The 19,279-nt window shown below is 35.0% G+C and overlaps 2 protein-coding genes across 2 annotated transcripts; one reads left to right on the top strand and one right to left on the bottom strand.

Annotated features, from left to right (window-relative positions):
- The first annotated feature begins 326 nt into the window (after nt 1–326).
- Nucleotides 327–1,526, top strand: LOC123565490 (leukotriene B4 receptor 1-like). Its single transcript, XM_045359358.2, has one exon. The coding sequence runs from the start codon at nt 327–329 to the stop codon at nt 1,524–1,526; it is 1,200 nt and encodes a 399-aa protein (XP_045215293.2).
- Nucleotides 1,527–3,820: 2,294 nt separating this feature from the next.
- Nucleotides 3,821–17,544, bottom strand: LOC123565852 (retinal homeobox protein Rx1-like). Its single transcript, XM_045359627.2, has 3 exons — nt 16,573–17,544; nt 12,629–12,864; nt 3,821–6,879 (listed from the first exon to the last, which is right to left on the bottom strand). Exons 1-3 carry the CDS (start codon nt 16,796–16,798, stop codon nt 6,469–6,471), a joined length of 873 nt encoding a protein of 290 aa, XP_045215562.2. The 5' UTR covers nt 16,799–17,544; the 3' UTR covers nt 3,821–6,468.
- Nucleotides 17,545–19,279: the final 1,735 nt, after the last annotated feature.

The raw sequence follows: 19,279 nt of genomic DNA, 5'->3' as shown, positions 1-19,279 counted from the left end.
ATAGAAGGTATGATTCTGCTGGTATATTGTAGATTCTGTATGGTTGACCATATGGGCCTTACTCTCAATAACGCTAGAAAAAAAACCTTCAAATTAAAGACACAAATTGCAAAAATGAAATCGAACGATGCAAAACGACTACGTTTCAGTGTCGTCAGGTGACGTCTTTTTATTTGCTTGGCGTTTTAGTCTCAAATCCTATCTCTTAACCGTAATTCCTCATATCTGAAGTTAAAACAGAGACTTGTCACATGATTCATAGAAGTTTTTTTAAAGTATTACGGCAACATTAATATATTTCAGGTGTCTCTAGATTTTCAAACAAAATGGCGTTATTCTCAGACAACCTGACGATGGCTGACGTAAACCTTACGGACTTCTTTCCCAACGACGTCGAATTAAACACCACGAATTCAACGGTTTCGCCACCGAAACAAAGTTTTGCTGAATTGCAGAACAGTTTTTACGTTGCAAGTTATGTCCTTACACCGATATTTTTGGTAATAGGACTTTTCGGTAACGGAGTGACCATTTTCACCATGGCCTCAAAATCATTCTCAAACATGACATCACGATACATTCTAATTGCGCTGGCCCTGTCTGACACCACACTCCTGCTGACACAGCCATTTAACAAGTTGTTTCTCCGCAAACTAATTGGGTATGACGTCAGGGCAATGTCCGATATTGGCTGTAAGGCGTTCTTTCATATTTTCAAAACCGGAAAGATGACGTCATCATGGTTAATTGTCATCCTATGCTTCGAGCGTTTCGTTGCTGTGGTTTTCCCATTTAAAACGAAGACGATCATAACAAAGAAGAGCATCCTGGCATTGATCGCTATAGATTACATATTCATTGTCACATATAACGGTGTGTGGACATTTTCGTCGATCATTGTAGACGGAACATGCAAACCGGATGTGACGTATCCGGAAACGAAGGAGAAGTACCGAGATTTCCTGCTCGCTGGTTCCTCGTTCTATTCGTTGATCCCAATGATAATTATGGCAATACTTACTCCAGTCATTGTGATCAAACTTCTACTGCAAAGACGTAAAAGGAAGCATTTAGCTGGAGCTGCAGGAGACAAGGCCGACTCGGAGACGATACGGATATCCGCTATGTTAATCGGTATAGTAGTCGCCTACGTTGCTTTAGTGCTGCCGATTACCATAGTCCACAATTTGGCTTTCTGGAGAAATGTAAGCGCCTTTGATGTCAACACTCGTGGATTTTTCATTCTGCGAGAGGTAGCCCAAATATTTGAGCAGCTTAATTATTCTATCAATTTCTTTCTGTACGTTCTTTGTTCGTCGAAATTCAGAGGGCGTGTCATAGAGCTTCTGGGTCTGAGCAAATGCGTTGAACGAGCAAGGGCACAGTCTACGTCATCAAAAACGCGGTCAACAACTGCGAACAGGACAGCCCGTCCATTGGAAAATGTGGAATCCGGCGCATCAGTTTCTAAAAATACGAATGGGGAGAAAGAAACGAAGACGACGCAAAATCATATAAGGTCATGAACTAGAAAACTGGTTCTTTGTATTATATAAAAACTTTCATTTTGAATTTTTAAATGTAACACTGTGTCTTTTCTGTTGTTTTTGATAGATGCCCACAGCAGTCGTCCATTACAACTTTTCTGCATACAGTATTCCATTGAAACCTAGACGAGTAAATTAACCTTCGATAAATTCGAAGTTTTAGAACGTTGGTGAGCTACAGTGTGAGTTTTTCAAATCTTTCTTTAAGAAGCCAATTGTTTTTCTTAGAAAACTATTAATTTATTTGTTTGTATATATGAAATATCTATTGTATTCTTTCTGTTATTAAAACTTGTTGTCTGTTCCTTTTGTTTTGTCGATCGAGTACTTGGTCCGGTGCATAATAATACTCCAGTAAGAGTTCGGCCGAAATACTCGTATTTCTGCGATCAGTAATGATCAGCTCTTAAAAGGCTAACAGTTATCATCATTATACATGTATATAGTGTGAACTCGACTGACTTTATTATGATAGTGTGGGTATATATCTGTAGACAAAACGTTTTATGTTGCCTGATGTACTATTGCCCCTGTGTTTCTCATTTGTTGAGGTAAATTTACAGCCTTTATTTGTTCCATTCAGATATGTTCTGGTATGTCATCAGTTTCAATAAAATGGGCCGTAAACTGATTGTATGCATTTGTATTTTGGCAAATTATTGCAATATGATATATAATGAAATCTGTAGATCCTTTGGAAGCATTGAATGCAACCAAGCAGAAACAAATAAAAAAAAAACAGAAACAAATTGGATGAGTTTGTTCATGAGATGTAATGAAATATATAACACCCCTGACATAAACAAGGAAAGAGGGCTAGTTAGTTTTAGTTTTGGTGACGATATTTAAAAGTTCACGGTAGAATAGCCTACCTTATACACCATACTCACAAGACAGTTCGAGAAGATTCTCTACAACACGATGCGAAGACATGATATCAACACTCGCACTCCACCATCGTGTTTCCGCTATATTATTTAATTATTTAAGTCGCACTATAGTTCTTTGGGCCGTAAGACAATTTAATTGAATTATATTTCGGAAATACGATAATGTGATGTTAACATCGTACTGTCGCATCGATCGTGTAATCTTTTTTTTTTTTCCTTTTTTTTTTTTTGGTACATCGTACAATCGTGCAATCGCCCTTTCTACCTAAGGGCGACATTAAGAAATCAAAGTACTGAAAGTACAGAAAGGCTGGCTACCACAAAATACTGGATGAAACTGTGCGGGAAAGATGTTTGCAAAATCTTAATTTTATGGGTTTTCCATATCAAACTAAGGCGAGCATAGGGTATTGTTGTGCGGAATCATCTTGATTAACTTGAGAAAGGTAGTGTTAGGATATTACAGACTAAAGCTGGTGCAAAAAAACGCATTGTGTTTGTTCCATTATGGATAACACAATTAGTGAGAAAAACGGCAATTAATTTTCACTGTGGAATCTGCAAAACGGAAAGATTAATATCTAACAGAGAAAATTAGGCCCCGAGAACGCAGTCCCATCAAATCTCAACCCCGAAGCAGTGGATGTATTGATGTATACACATAAACATATGTACACAATATAAATGAAGTAAAACGTATAGACAAACGATGGCAAAGTGAACTATGAAAGGAACACAGTCGGGCACCGTCGGCAAACATATCATTGGTTAATTTAAACAGGTTTATGCAACGCTTGTAACTTTGTTCTTGGCTCCACCATGGTTCCAAAGTCAACACTTAAAAGCAAAGTTTGTTCATTGACTTTAATATAGCCTGGGTTTGCATAAAAATATAAATAAGCAGTGATAAGTAAAAGCTCATATCAATATACTGTGTTTAGAAAACTATCCTACGGGCAATGAAATTGCTTACAATTTGTATGTTGTAGAGGATACAAACAAGCAAATATTGCAGAGCAAGACAAGATTTCCTATTGGTTAGGAACATTGCAAATAAAATTGGTGTCATTTGTGTATTATAAAGAACAATAACCAGAAACAGAGGAACTAAAAAGGAAGAAGTAAAGATACCCTACGTTGCCAAATTAAACCTCCGTTTATGAATAAACTTTCGGTGTTTACTCTTGAATTTTGATAACGATTTTGCATATTTTGAGAGTCAACGTTAATATATGTTTATGAAGAAGCTTACTTCTTTTACTCATGATTTTATAAAGATATTTTACTTTTAGGGATCTAATATCAGATAAATTATAAAGGTAACAAACAGAAAATCTATATTTCGATATGCAATCCCCTACATTATGTATGAACATTAATAAGGTTGAAAAGACCTGCGTTTTTTTATCAAGTTCTAGTAAATAATTGTGAATTTGAATGCCAAAGTAATATCTCCTATAAATATATATTCATATTTGGTTAATCAAAGAGTCACTATTAGATTTGTATATAAAATTTTGACCCACCAATCAGTTATAATCAAAGAAAACCACTTATCGTTCCCTAATGTATTAGATTAGCTTCATAGGGGTAACCCCCCTAGACCATTGGTGAAGTGGTAAAACAGTTGGGTGCCAAAAGACCCACTTTTCCACTTCGTGGCCCGACAATCGACTTAGGACCCAACTCTTGACTTTCCGAATTAATACCTGTAATTGACCAAGTTTAAAACTATATATATACTTAGCAAAGTAATGTAAGAGAAACGTGATTTTATCAGGAGGCGCAAATACCCTAAAATAGAACATGGAAAACCCCTAAATAATCTCAAGAAATCTAAAAACAGATTATGCCAAGAGAAAAATCCATTACTTGAAATTAGGGATATAAAATGACATCGTTTTAATGTCTGTCAGAGTTTTAATGTATCTTCAAGATTTATTCCGATGTTTCTAACACCAAGAAAATTTAAAATATTGTTAAGGTTTCGTAAGTAGTTATAAAATTGTTACCAAAACTCTACTTGCAAGATTTTAACTCTAACAGTTTGTGTACATCGTGTTCGCACTACATTTACTTGAAATAGACTATCCCAAAATCTAAAAATAAATGTTTCCATGCATATACAAAAGTGAATGAACAAGGAGTGACGTCACACCAGCCTAATAAAGAAACGCGTAGTAAGTTTAAATATGTAATTAGCGACGCCTTCATAAACTTCCGTTTTTACCTTGAAATATTTTTTTCTTGAAAAGAAAACACGATTGTAAATGGTTAAAATAATGGTTTTTGTTGAAACAGGTGAGTTTAACAATCTTGTAACAAATCCATGGTAAAACTGATATACATGACAGAACTATTTGAATTGGCACGGAATGATTTTATGTTGTCAGTCTCAACAATTGGCTGATCTTTGTGACTTTCGATTTGTGGTAATAATAGTCTGGCGTTCGCCTAAAAAGTAAGCATCGCAGTTTTGCATCGTAATACCGTAAAAGATGGTGATACGAATTTGGTGCCAAGTGTTTAGAACCAATATTATCAGCAACATAGCCAGGCTAAACTCAATTTTCTCTTAAACAGTAAATGTATATCCGTAAAATAAATTTGATACGCTGTTAAATGATTAAGATATAAAAATTCGATCCGACTTGATTCATAGTCTCTTTCGTTTTACAATTGTGTTTTGTATGCGGTTTAAATTAGACACTGCGCTTTCAAGACATCTATAATTTGTGAAAGAAATTATCCCTGTTAAAAAACGATGGGTGTTCGGTCGGATCATTATACTCTGCTCATATTTAACTCTCGTAAAAATTACATCAACCACATTCAATGGGAGTCACGTGGAGAGTTGGCCTGTTTGATTAAATTATCTTTTTATAATCATCCTTTTGAAGAACATGTTCTTAAATTCTATACTCTTCACATAACATCATAATTAAGGATACAAGTACGTTTCAATAACAAAAAAGTGTGTGTCAAGAAATCCAAATAATTTGGGCGTATAAAGTACCTGTACTGTATTGTCAGCGATTGTTAGTCGCTGCGAGTGGAGAGCAAATGAATATCAATTTGTCTTTTTAGGCGCCCTTGCGTCTGTTGGTTCAAACAGTAGCGAACCATGGGCCCTCCCACTTCAAAACCAGCTTGTGAAAACATCTTAAACACTCGAGGTTGCTTATCCTTTGGGTACCAATTTACTGGAGACGGTCATAGACAAATTAAGAGGGCAAACAGTCGGAAATTTGTATTATCTTGTTAAAGCTGTCTCTACCTTGAATGGTGGCGATATATTTGACAGACAAGCAATGTAAAGGAATAAGAATGGTACCGGAAATTAAAAATGCACGTAACGTTATGTCATTTACGAGTACATAAAGGATTAAAAAATAAGATAAAACATTGAAATATTAATATTAAAATTTTGTACGTATATATTATGTTTATTTTATGTATTTGAATGTTGCCAGACTTTAATTGACAATCGTTTCACACAGTTTTCTGAACTCCGATTTAAATTGTGTACTTAGGGAAATCGCATGAGCATGACCTGTTTATTAAGCATGTTGAAGATTAAAATATTATCATTCTGTCCAAATAAAAGAGGAAATCATTTGACAGAAATCTGCATGTTAAAACTTGTCAAGTCAAAGTACGAGCTGCTGTAATTTGTATTAGAGTCTTATGAGAAACGGGTCCCATTTCACATGAAATGAAATTGATTTTTATTCATTTTCATGTCATAAAAATGTTGAAAAACTTCAGTGATAATAACATAAATATTATGTTCATAAAACAGTTACTGTCAGCACAGTACTAACACAAATAATCAAAGATCTAAAGTAAAAGTTAAATTAATAATACATGTCAGGTTCACAACGCAACCAGTTTCACTTTTTACACTGTAACACTGGCTTTCCATTTTTTTTCCGGCAGTTTACGGCCCCATAGCCAGTAGAGAATGCATTTGTGAATGATTGTTCAAATATATTGCCAAATGGTGCAAATGAATATTGAACGTTTCAAATTTATAAATGATATTTCCGTTCCAAATGCTCCATATGTTCACGTGCTCTAAGACGCAAAGAAGCAATGCTCGAGTTCCGTGGATCTCCGTCGTCCATTCGGGAGATTCCGCCAAATAAATTTTGTATTGCTGTGCTGACGTTTGCAGATGACGTTCCAGAAAATGTTTGTGATGTAAGAAACTGAGCGTAAGCAGCATTTTGATTCGTTGATTGAGGTGTGATCTGCAGTTGTGTACTAGGGCCGATGTTATTGGTCGTTAATTGTGACGTCATCCACGGATCCAGTGGTAGGACGGCATTTGATGACCTGCTTGAAACTGATGATAATGGAAAACTCTCAGATAGTTTAAAACTAGCATTTTCAAGTTTTTCCTGACGGCGCCATTTTGCCCTTCTATTTTGGAACCACACCTGAAAATAAACAACAATACTAGAAAATATGGACACACCAAAATCTGAAACCAGTGGGAAGACAGACCTTTTTTATTTAATATTTTCTTTGAAGTAATAATTTCCCTATATTTCTTAAGTTTTGATATCTGACCTACCCGCCGAAACAATTTTATTCACCACCATACTACTATATGTTAGTCATCTCCTGCTTGCGTGTTTATAAAACCATTCACAAATTCGACAGACATGATCATAGCCGTAGAATGTCTGCATTAAGTGAAAATAAACTTACAATAAAAACATACAAGGATTTTAATCTAGGGGCACCGCATGCTTTTTACGCGTTATAACATACGCATAATCTATACGAATAGAATAAAATTATCCCAAAGAATAAATAGATATTTATTTATATTTAACAATTGATTTGCGTATCCCGAGGGATTCTGTAGATCTTTTAAAGGGAACAATAATCATTCTGTAATTAAGCATGTAAAAAGGTCAGTTAAATTAATATTGTGTTGAAAAGCGTTTTTCCGTTTTAATTATGCATTAAAAAGCCGTTTATACTTGTACGTTTAGCCATGAAACGCGCATATAAAGGTTTGTCAACAGCACGTGATATCTCAGCTTGTCAACACCATTTTACTTTTCTGTTATAGTAAATATTGTACGAAAATTTGTAATAAGATATTAATACATTGTGCGTATTGAAAAACATTTAGACAGTCGGACACAGTCCATTGTTGTTGATCATATCATAAAGCCCGACAGATTTCCTAAACTCCACTAGTAAATGATGTGGTTTGGCTTAATTAACTGTCCTGTAAGAGTCACTCCAGTCCCATTATAATGTTTCAACAGCCAAGCATCATTTTCCGACTGTTTAGCTTTCAACGTATAATTGATGTCCTCTAAATACGATACCGTGTTAGAGCAACCCCCGCCTACCATTGTTGAGCGGAGAAAAGTGCCCAAGGCCCGACACACCGCGTACCACTCCAGCTGTACCAGTTAGTTGCGAAAATATCTCACAGGGACTTGTCAAAATTGCCGTTTTTCAAATAGTTTTTTTTTAAAGACACTATCTGCCACGACACAATCTTTACTTATTTAGCATCTATTACAAATTTGACCGGTGAAGAAATTATCTTGTCTTCAGAGTAGACTTTATTTATTTGACGCTAATATTGAGATTTTTTTAAAAAAAAAACACTCTTGGATATAGATGGGAAATTTTTGTTTACACCGATCAACAAAAACTTATTTGCATCAAGTTTTTAAACGTCTAACTGCGCAGTAATACAGCTTCATACCCCAGCACCGAGACTATCGCCTTCGTGATATAGAATTATACTCTAAAACCGAAACTATTGCCCTCGGGATATAAATTAAATAGATAAAACTCCAGCACCGAGACTATCGCCCTTGTGATATAGAATCATACTGCAGCACCGAGACTATCGCCCTCGTGATATAGAATCATACTGCCTCACCGAGACTATCGCCCTCTTGATATAGAATCATACTGCAGCACCGAGACTATCGCCCTCGTGATATAGAATCATACTGCAGCACCGAGACTATCGCCCTTGTGATATAGAATCATACTGTAGCACCGAGACTATCGCGATCGGGCTATAGAATTATACTCCAGCACCGATACTATCACCCTCGTGATATAGATCTCATACTCTAACACCGAGACTATCATCCTCATGGTATAGAATCATATTCCAGCACCGAGACTATGGCCCTTGTGATGTAGAATCATACTCTTAAACCGAGACTATCGCCCTCATGATATAGAATTATACCCAAACACCGAGTATCGCTCTGGTTATATAGAATCATACTCCAACAGCAAGACTATCGCTTTCGTGCAATAGAATCATACTCCAACACCGAGACTAACGCCCCCGTGATATAGAATCATACTCCAGCACCGAGACCATCGCCCTCGTAATATTGAATCATACTCCAATACTGAGACATATTCTGTGATAAAGTATTTAAGAACTGTCATAACCCAAGAACCAAAGTAAATAAAAGTCCCATTATTTTATATAAAAAAAAAATGTTTTAGATTATTTGTTAAAGAAATCCCAGTCAAAATATATCGGGAATTCCACAGTACTGTGAAAAGTGTACCGGCAATATATGACTCCAGTAAAATTAATTTCTTTTCCTTCTCATTCCCATGCCAATGTTGATGGCCCGAAAAATAATGTCATTACAGCTAATTAAAATGGACTGGCCGGGTTGAAATGTCTTTTACATTTGATTTGATGCAATAAACGTCTGACCAAACTTGGCACTTTGTTTACTTAATACTATATAAAACAAAACAAATCGAACTAAACTTTAGGAAAAGCCCTGTGGAATTAGGCGACTGTACCCAATAAAGCATTAATAAAGATGTTTGACTTGCGGTGTAAAGACCCAATTGTTATTGGGAACCAGACAAATTAGGGAGGATTTCGCAAATTTATATTATCACAACCAACAGTATTAATTTGGAATTTGAGATGCATAAAATAAATTTCATTATCTGTGCCTTTTAGTAAATTACCGTATAAGAATCAATTAAGGCCTCTCGAAGCAGGACTAGTCTGGTTGAAGAGATTGGATGATAGGGAAGCTAAAAGGGACATTTCTACATCTCATTATAACCCCATTAGCTCATTAGGGCCCCGTAATCTGTTAAAGTCTTTGATTTGTGATTTTGACATTTTCAGCGCGGAAAGGAAATTCAATCAATAGAAAGAAAGGACGACAGGAGTATTTTTATTTGATTACTGCTTTGTAAACAATAAAAGATGCGTGATCTAATGCGATATATATTATTTTTACGATATTTTGGGGCAAATTTGATCTCTAAGTGAGTAAATCAGGTTCTAAGATTTTACTGTTCTCGAGTCTTATGTAAGAAGTTCTATTCTATCTCATACGATTACATGCAGTGGTTGGTGAACATGCCGTCACCGTTTTCTGATACGATATCCGTGCATTGTTTGGTGAACATGCCAAAACTCGCTAACTGACACGATATACGTGCATTGTCTGGTGAACATGCCAAATCCCGCTAACAGATACGATATCCGTGCGATGTTTGATGAACATGCCAATCCCCGCTAACTGATACGATATCCATGCAGTGTTTGGTGAACATGCCATCACCGCTAACTGATACGATATCCGCGCGGTGTTTGGTGAACATGCCAATACCGCTAACTGATACGATATCCGTGCAGTGGTTGGTGAACATGCCATCACCGCTAACTGATACGATATCCGTGCGGTGTTTGGTGAACATGCCAGTACCGCTAACTGGTGCGATATCCGTGCGGTGTTTGGTGAACATGCCAATATCGCTAACTGATACGATATCCGTGCGGTGTTTGGTGAACATGCAATCACCGCTAACTGATACGATATCCGTGCGGTGTTTGGTGAACATGCCAATACCGCTAACTGGTGCGATATCCATGCGGTGTTTGGTGAACATGCCAATACCGCTAACTGGTGCGATATCCATGCGGTGTTTGGTGAACATGCCATTCCAGCTGATACGATATCCGTGCGGTATTTGGTGAACATGCCATTTCCGCTAACTGATACTATATCCGTGCAGTGTTTGGTGAACATGCCAAATTTCGTCTAACTGATAAGATATCCATGCAGTGTGCGGTGAACATGCCATCACCGCTAACTGATACGATATTCATGCGGTGTTTGGTGAACATGCCAATACCGCTAACTGTGCGATATCCATGCGGTGTTTGGTGAACATGCAATCACCGCTAACTGATACGATATCCATGCGGTGTCTGGTGAAATGCCAATACCGCTAACTGATACGATATCCCTGCCAATTCCCCTGTCTCATACGACATCCGTGCTCTGTTTGGCGAGCCTGCCTTTCCGCTAACTATTCGCGCGATGTTGCTAACTGATACAATATCCGCGCAGTGTTTGGCGGCTGACAGATACGATATTAATGCAATATTTGGTGAAGGTACATTATCAAACGTGTAATTACTGCTAGCGCTACGCGTGTGCCATGCATATGTACACTTATGTATCATACAAGACGACAATGGATGTTGCTAAGGATTCAAATAGCAAATATCCAAATACCGCCAACACATTCAACATACGGTGCAGGCTATTTATTGAAAATATTGTCATTTTTATCAAGCAGTCTCTTCAGGAACCAGATGCACACATCATTTTTATCAGCGATTTTTTAAAATAAGTTTATTTTAATATAAAATGTGAAAATTCGTTCAGCCGAACACAAACAGTACTTAGTTATCATAGGCGAGGGAATATAAAAGACGTATATCAATGAATTTAGTGTAATTTTGAAAAAAAAAACACGTAAAAGAAAGAAAAAAAAAAGAAGAAAAAAACGCCATCCTATTTGATGAAAATGCAATTCTCTGCACAGGCGTTTGTTGATATCAGCTGTAAACAGGGTGACCAACCCACGTGACATTTCGGTATCGTACACAGGAAGAAATCGCCCGTTATAGATGTCTTTTTTTTTGCATATAATTTCCTTATTACTTGGTAGATTTTGATAAAAGTGTCGAAGACAGGAAAACGAGTGACTATTGACACAAAACGTCTGTCAGACAATCTCAGTACATTTCTCAAACACTTAGGCCAAATGTTTTCTTCACGGACCAAATATGTAGGTAGCGTGCACACTGGGATTTGGGTGAAGTTTTTGAAATTAATGTTGAGAATGTGTGGCAGACTCTTTGCGCCGAGGACAGCACTAGATTTCCTGTCCTCAACGCTTTTATCTCATTGAAATCCGTCAAATAACAAAAACGATAAAATGTTACCTATCGAGTGTGTGCTATACCGAAAAGTCACGTGGGTTGGCCACCCTTAAATGCACTTGTCTGTCTTCTATATGTTACAATGTACCATGTAAATATTTTAGATGTATATGTTATGTATTGTTTTGAGGGCCTCATGGAAGATTGATGTTTTTCGTCAAATGAGTTTTCCTCGTTAAATAAAGGCTTTATTATTATTATTATTATTATTATTATTATTATTATTACTGAAAATCAGTATAATACATTATTCTTTCAGTGCCTTAATTAAAATATAGTTTGAATATATATGTGTTTTCACTGTAAATTCATCTATAAGATTGTTTCAAAATATTACTTTTTTGCACAAAAAAAAAATCCCCACAGCATATTATTAAAAATGATGATATCAACAATAATGGTACTTACTTGTGATTTTTATATTATATAGATGTTGCTATCTGTTTTAGAATTTTTGTTATATTGTGAGCCATATCTGGAGGTACGCCACTTTAACAAGGCAGCTCCCTACATTCTATTTACACCAAACAGGAAATGACTCCTCAGTGTTAATGCAATGTAGTCCAAAATGAGGTCCCAAGTTGTTAATGAAATTTGGTACTATGAATCAATAATGATGTGGCACTTCATATGTATTTCGTCTAAGTCATGCTGATTGTATGAGGAATTTTGACATTGAGTAAAATGCTTATTTCTCAACAGAAATGTATTGGAACATTTTTTTTAAAAACAAAATATTTTTATTATGTATTACGTGACATCTCAATATTTTTATTTTTGCAAGAAGAAATATTATAATAACTGTCTTTCATGGTTATCATTAGATTACTCAAAATGTACAGAAAATGATGTCCCAAAGATTTAATTATAAAATAAAAAAGGAACTGAATTATTGTAACGTACGAAACCAATACCTGAACTCGAACCTCTGGAAGATTTATTTTTAGCGCCAGCTCCTCGCGGCTGTATACATCTGGGTAATGGGATTTTTCAAACGCTCTCTCAAGTTCATGTAGTTGATATGTCGTAAAAGTAGTCCGGTTTCGCCTGGTCTTTTTACGCGCTTCCGATTCTTCATTATCAACACTACTTTTCTCCCTTTTCTTCTGAGCCTGGTCCTTCGCAGATGTTGAAAACAATTTCTGATGCTCTGATAATAAAAAATAATAATTATGTAGTACCCGAATAATACAAACACAATTGATACAAACAAGATGATTATGATATTATGTTATACAAAATCAAATTTAACATAAAAACATTCAGGTTCGGTTGAAATGTCAGCTAAAATGTTTTTACTTGTAATGTTGATCTGTTAACTACAGTTAAGTAGAATAAGTCAAGAAAGACAGTGTAGAAGTTCCAACGGCCACCAGCTCACTGCACTCGCAAAACTTAATTAAGACCGTCAAATATCAAGCTTTAATCCTTTTCAAATTGCTTTCTTTCAAAATTTATGGATTGCTTCACACTCAAATCAGCCAGACAGCACCATTTGAAATAAACTCGCTAAAAAAATTCAGTTAAACTCTCGGACCCCTTAAAACTCCGCATTTCTAAACCTTAATCCTATAGCTATTAACACTTGGCACATGTTGTTTCTAATGTAAGTCATATGACATGGCAAAGGGTGGCAAACATTTTTGCAATGATAGTAATTGATCTTGACCAAATATACTTCTATTTCTGTTTCATCGCGTTTATACTCATTATGGAAACACACAGCATAATCTTTTCATTTCTCTATTTAAATGTACACAGACTGTTGGTTCGAAATTTTAAACCTTTTTTAATATGCCGCTTTTAAAAGTTAAAGTTATTAAAGTTGTGTTAAAGAAACAACTGGTAGGGATTTCTTTTATTTTTTTTCAGATGGAATGCTTAATAATAGATCAAACCTGAAAAATGATATAAAAAAAGTATTTTCGTCATATTTTGAAGGTGGAAAACCCAACATTTTTCATGATTTTTGCAATTTTAGCTAGAATTTTAACCATTTTTTCTTTCAAATGAGTTATATGGCCTTTCATAATTTTTACACATTCTAAAAGGCTGCAAAAGTCTGGATCTAGGAATTTATTTTGAACGAAAATTGTCAATATATGTGGTATAGAATTAGATCATTTTCTGCTTATTGTTTTGACCTCTTAACCTTTCTACTCTTGCCAAATTTGTTTAGTACTGAGATAAGTTCTATGAGCAATTTATAGAAAGTCAAACAATATTTAAAAGATTTAGGTATTTCGCCTTTATTTGGTAGTTTTGCATTTGTGAAAAAAGCATGGTAAGTAATACCTTTATTTGTTATTTTTAATTGTTTTGTTGACGTTATCAAATGAGAAAACGTTTAGAAAAACATGTCTATTCGAAGGAAACTGAAACAAGACAACACTATGGTGTAAGATATACTGTCTTGTTTTTAATATTTTAGGGAGAAGACAAACTGTAAAATATGAAATGTCCAGTAAAAATTTGAGGACTCTAGTTTTAAAATATTTATGAACATTCTTCTATTTACTTCAGACTGATAACAGATTATTGTATTCACATATCTTTCTTCAAATTATATCTAGAAAACTCCAAACTACTTTTTCATTTTTTAATGAATGCTGCCGTGCATAATTATACATACCGCATTTCAAACGAAAATTCTATTTGAAAGACACGTATTTCTGGAAACAAATCTTTTTCTTTGAATAGAAACGTTACTGGTAAAGTTTGAAACAGTCATATTGACACACCAGGTACAATGTGACGTTATATTTCCTAGAAACAACATACAACGCGACTCTTAAAACATAGTATACAATCGCTATAACCTCTATTATGATATATTGTGACTAACATATTCATATATATATAGTGACCTTGCCCTTCTTAGAAACGCCGTTATGTACCCCGTATTGATACAGTTCACTTCTTAGAAACACCGTATATTGACCTTGTCCACCTTAGAGGCACCAAATATTGACCTTGTCCACCTTAGAAAAATCATATAGTAGCCTTGTCCGCCTAAAAACACCATACAGAGACATTGTCTAACCACCATCTGCAACAATGTTGGTCATTCTGAAATGGTACATGATCCCTGTGGTTTTGCCTTCTTATGCAAAATTATAATGTATATAGCTTATATATCTAAATCTTACAACTGGTGTACAAGATATTTCCAAATGGTACATTGTCAAGTGAATGGTTAAAACTTTCCTTGAAGTTCAAAATATGACATTATCTTGAAAAGAAAAAGCTGACATTTAATCTCCACAAGGAATGTCACAAGGGCTGAGGACAATAAAATAACTTATGACTGGTCATTTTAATATTCAGTTTGTTCTGAAAGGAATACAATAGAAATTAAATTAATGCTCAAAGCCTTTTATATCAATACTCATAATATTTTGTTCAAATTATTATATTTCAACTGTTTAAGTACAAAGGGCGACAAATGGTTAAGCAAACACTACAAAGAACAAATAAGAATAGAATACAAATTCAACCCTGAAGCCATTTTTCGAACTCAAATGTTATTATGATTGAAACTCAGTTAAAGACGTGATTTTATATATGACAGATTTGTCATATAGAGCTACTTTTCATATCTAAATTTAAAGCCCTTTGATTTTGAAGGGTAAATGTGCAAAAAGTAAAATGTTTCTAATGAAACTGAACGTGGACTCTTGCATTAAAAACGCGCATTTGACCTTTAAAATAGTTTAGTTTTAAAGCAAAATGCTTGCATGAAAAAAATCAGTGGGAAAATTAACTAAAACTTTGTAGGAAATGGTAAAATAATTAAAAATAATATTTACGGCATATTGAAAAAAAGAGATGACGCAACAAAAATACAGTCTTCTCTACTAAGGGACAGGTAGCCAGGCAGTATGTATCTTTTAATTTGGACAGTACCATTAACTGTTAAAAGGGGTGCTTACCAAAATGGCAAACAGTGCAGATCATGATCAGACTGCATAGATGTGCAGGCTGATCATCATCTACACTAGTCGCAAAGGCAGAATAATTTGTGTCCAGCATGATAAGGGTTAATAGCTAACAGACAGTTATAATTAAAGAAATAAAAAAGGATATGAGACGTATATTTCAGAACGTTGGTATATTTTTAAAAATGATTTATAGGTATTGCAACACTTCTTATTTCGCAGCTGTTCGAAAAATATTAAATACGACAGCACCGTGATGTCCCAATGCTATCTCAGATATATACATGAAGTAAAATAAAAATATAAGTTACAAAGAATTTTTCTTATCATAAAATAACTGTATTCCGTTGTAACCACAGCCCAGTAGATTGAACCGGTTCTGTGCTACGTTTACTGAAATTGCGTTTGTCAAAACATAGTGTCAACATTTTAACAAAATATTAATTAGCTTATTGCCTTCTATGTTTTCTTGATATTATGTCTATATTTCGCAACTTGGATGTAACTGCTCAGTTTTACAGAATGGAAATGCAAATGTGAGCACCCCTAATAACATATGAACTCCAAATTTCTAAGCAACTTATTCAAAGGAATATAATAACACATTAAAAAACAACATTATTTCTTATTTAAACATCAACGCACATTTTCGAAAATATCAAATATTTGCGCTTGTTACAATGACATTAATTCATTTTATTCCAGCTTCTTCTAGTATTTTCGCAACCAAAACCACGAGAAGACTTAAACGCACCAATCGCACAATCGAAAAAAGCCCGAAATATTTCAGTAATTTTTATTGTATGAATAACGCACCAGAATCATTTTACTGAAATTATTCATCTCCTAATTATAAGATGACTCAGACCTGCAAGGTATAACTGAAACACTGTCTTTAATTGAAACAGCTAATACTTTACCTGTGTCCTTTTTGTGTTTCTGTATGGCATCATTCTGTCCATTCAGCTGAGACCCAGGTCCAAACACCTTGTGTGGCTTTATATCTAAAGCCTTGTCTAGCAATCCATTCCTTTCTAGAGGAAACCGTCTCATGTATTGTTGTCCATACATGGCGGCTTCCGGCCCGCCTAACAATGCGTCAATACTGTGAAATGCCGGAAATTGGTTCCCAACACTGGCAGCCATTTATTTACAAAACACTTCTATCTGTACGTCTAACATCTGCTGCTGGTTCACCACAGTTTTACGTTCCGTCAAAGCGCCGCTGATCCCACGTTTTTTCAACTTTCAACTGAACTTTTTTTCTCCCAGTTAATTTTGTAAAACAATCATTGGAAAATAAATCCAAAATAATTTCTAGACTATTCTTATATCTAGAAAATCTACAAAATAACGAGTATTTTTCTCTAATGAATTAACAGTTGTCTAGATTAATCTCACAAAATAAACTTTTCTGTCTTTTTGAAATTTTGGAAGAGCTTAACTCAACAAAATATATGTCACAATGTATGTTTTATGGCAATATAACAAGGAAAGATTGATAAATTTGACAAAAAAATGTGTCTGGAGAACTATAAATCTGAATTAATTAATGCCAAGAAAAAGCACCAATCTCTCCATTCGTATATCCCTGAGAACATAAATCAAGCAACGAAACAATATTCTAAATGATGTTCTAATCAAGCAAACACAATTCTTGTCTAATCTGCCTCAATGGTTCCCGTTTATAATCGTTTTTTCGTGCCGTCTTGGATTAAATTTGACGTCTATTCCACGCTCATTTACGTGACAGATAAAACAATATGCCGAAAATGGGTTCCCTTAATCAGTGAAATAATCTTTACGATTCCCTGTCCACAGAAAATCCGATTATTCTGTCGTACAAATGTCATAAAATCAAATTTTGTCGACTTCCTTCGCTAACAAAAACATCTTAATATATTGCGGTATGTCATTAAAATATGACAAACATTTCATCGTCAATGATTTGACGAACTGCTGTTCGACAACAAAAGAAGGCGGGAGATAGAAGAGCTGAACGCTGTTGGCCAATGGGAAAGAACTGGCTGTTGAGTTCTACAGTAATTGTGGTATTTGCCAATTAGATGTGTCACTGAATGAAACTGAATCAATTAAGGGTTATAAAGAAGGCAATCGACAAGCTCAAAATATCTGATTTTACGAAAAAAAACGAAAACACAGAAGAGGTAAACACCCACTACAGATGCCATTAAGTTTGCTGTAGCCGAACAAATTTCATGTGAAGTAAAGTTATTGCAAATATGTACCCTTTGTGTGATATATGTTACTAGAAAGATATTTAAATAATTAGTATCAGCCGAGGAAACACCCAAACCCAGTAAAATGATGTTTACTATAGTATTGTTCATCAGGACATACAAATTTAAACACCATATACAACTTGAAGAAGTTTCTATTCTGACGTTGTCTTTTCTAGAGTAGATGTGTGGTTTGAAAGCAATGCATAATTCAATTAATCCTATATTCACAAGAGACAGTTCCATACGCTGTTTAGTTATGTTTTATAAAGGTGAGTTACTTGTTACATTTTATTACGTCCTTATTTACAAATCTGTAAAATGCCTGTTTCAGTTTCTAATTTTATATTGGATTCACAGCATGTTTATGTAGCTTATTTTTGTTCAAGTTTTTATTTGTCATTATCAATGATTTTGTTCCAACAAGACAAGATACAGGATGTTTTTTAGATATGCCGGATAGTGACACTGAGTTGTTTTCTTTTGCAAGGATGCTGTGTTGGTTTTTTAAACCGCCATGTTTTCCTAGATAACTGTCCCGTAATGGCGTTCGGCAAATTCCGTTGGTTTACGTAGTACGTATGCAATTTCAGCAGTCTCCAGTTGTTATGAAAAATAATTAACTGCTATGACCGGAGGGTGCCGAAATTGCACACGGAGGATACGACGTAATCGCACGGAACTTGCCGATCAGTTCCGTATAACTTAACGGGGTAAAAATGATTCAGTGTGACTAGCAACGAACTACGGAATAACATTCAGTCCATTCATAGTCAAATAAAAGTCAGACACATGAACCAAGTTCCATGGTAAAACAAATCAGCTTGACGACCATGTCTAGAATGTAGCTTAATCAAAGTTCGATATAAGAATTGTGCTCGCATGCTGGGGTTTTAACACACTGGGTTTTGCGCTGAATTATGTCTACTGACAGAAGCGACGGCATGAAATGCCGGTGCGACAGTAAGTGATAGGGTTATTAATGTCGGCGGGGTAGAGACTTTGTGTACATAAACTGTTCTTTTATTTTTCTCCTTTTCAGAGATCTCGAGCTTTAAGGACAATCCTTACAAATAAATCTGATTTAATCGAATTAATTAAAATATGTCAAAAGATAACTGTTTAACTAGACTTTGAAGCCTTACTGCCTTCACAATAAGGCTGTAGCCACTTTTTTGTTGACATTTGAATCATCATTCAAGGCATACCCAATTTATAAAATACTCAATGAAAAGCGGCTTTGATGCGTTTTCGGTCTTAATGTTTACAAAAAGCTTTTTGAAAATAGATTTGATATTATTTTCTTTTGTGTTCAATGAATTGACCGATTAACTGTATTTTGATTATTTTCAAATTTGATATATTGAATTGACTGCTCATTTAAGAT

Source organism: Mercenaria mercenaria, chromosome 8 (assembly GCF_021730395.1).
Source record: "Mercenaria mercenaria strain notata chromosome 8, MADL_Memer_1, whole genome shotgun sequence".
Taxonomy (NCBI): Eukaryota; Metazoa; Mollusca; class Bivalvia; order Venerida; family Veneridae; genus Mercenaria; species Mercenaria mercenaria.
This window is presented reverse-complemented; position numbering and strand designations above follow the sequence as displayed.

Excerpts from the sequence above, each read along its gene's own strand:
- LOC123565490 (XM_045359358.2), top strand. The coding sequence starts at position 327 with ATGGCGTTATTCTCAGACAACCTGACGATGGCTGACGTAAACCTTACG.
- LOC123565852 (XM_045359627.2), bottom strand. The coding sequence starts at position 16,798 with ATGGCTGCCAGTGTTGGGAACCAATTTCCGGCATTTCACAGTATTGAC. Across the intron at positions 12,865-16,572 it reads GAAACACAAAAAGGACACAG|AGCATCAGAAATTGTTTTCA; the intron begins GTAAAGTATTAG and ends TTTTATTATCAG. Across the intron at positions 6,880-12,628 it reads TTCCAGAGGTTCGAGTTCAG|GTGTGGTTCCAAAATAGAAG; the intron begins GTATTGGTTTCG and ends GTTTATTTTCAG.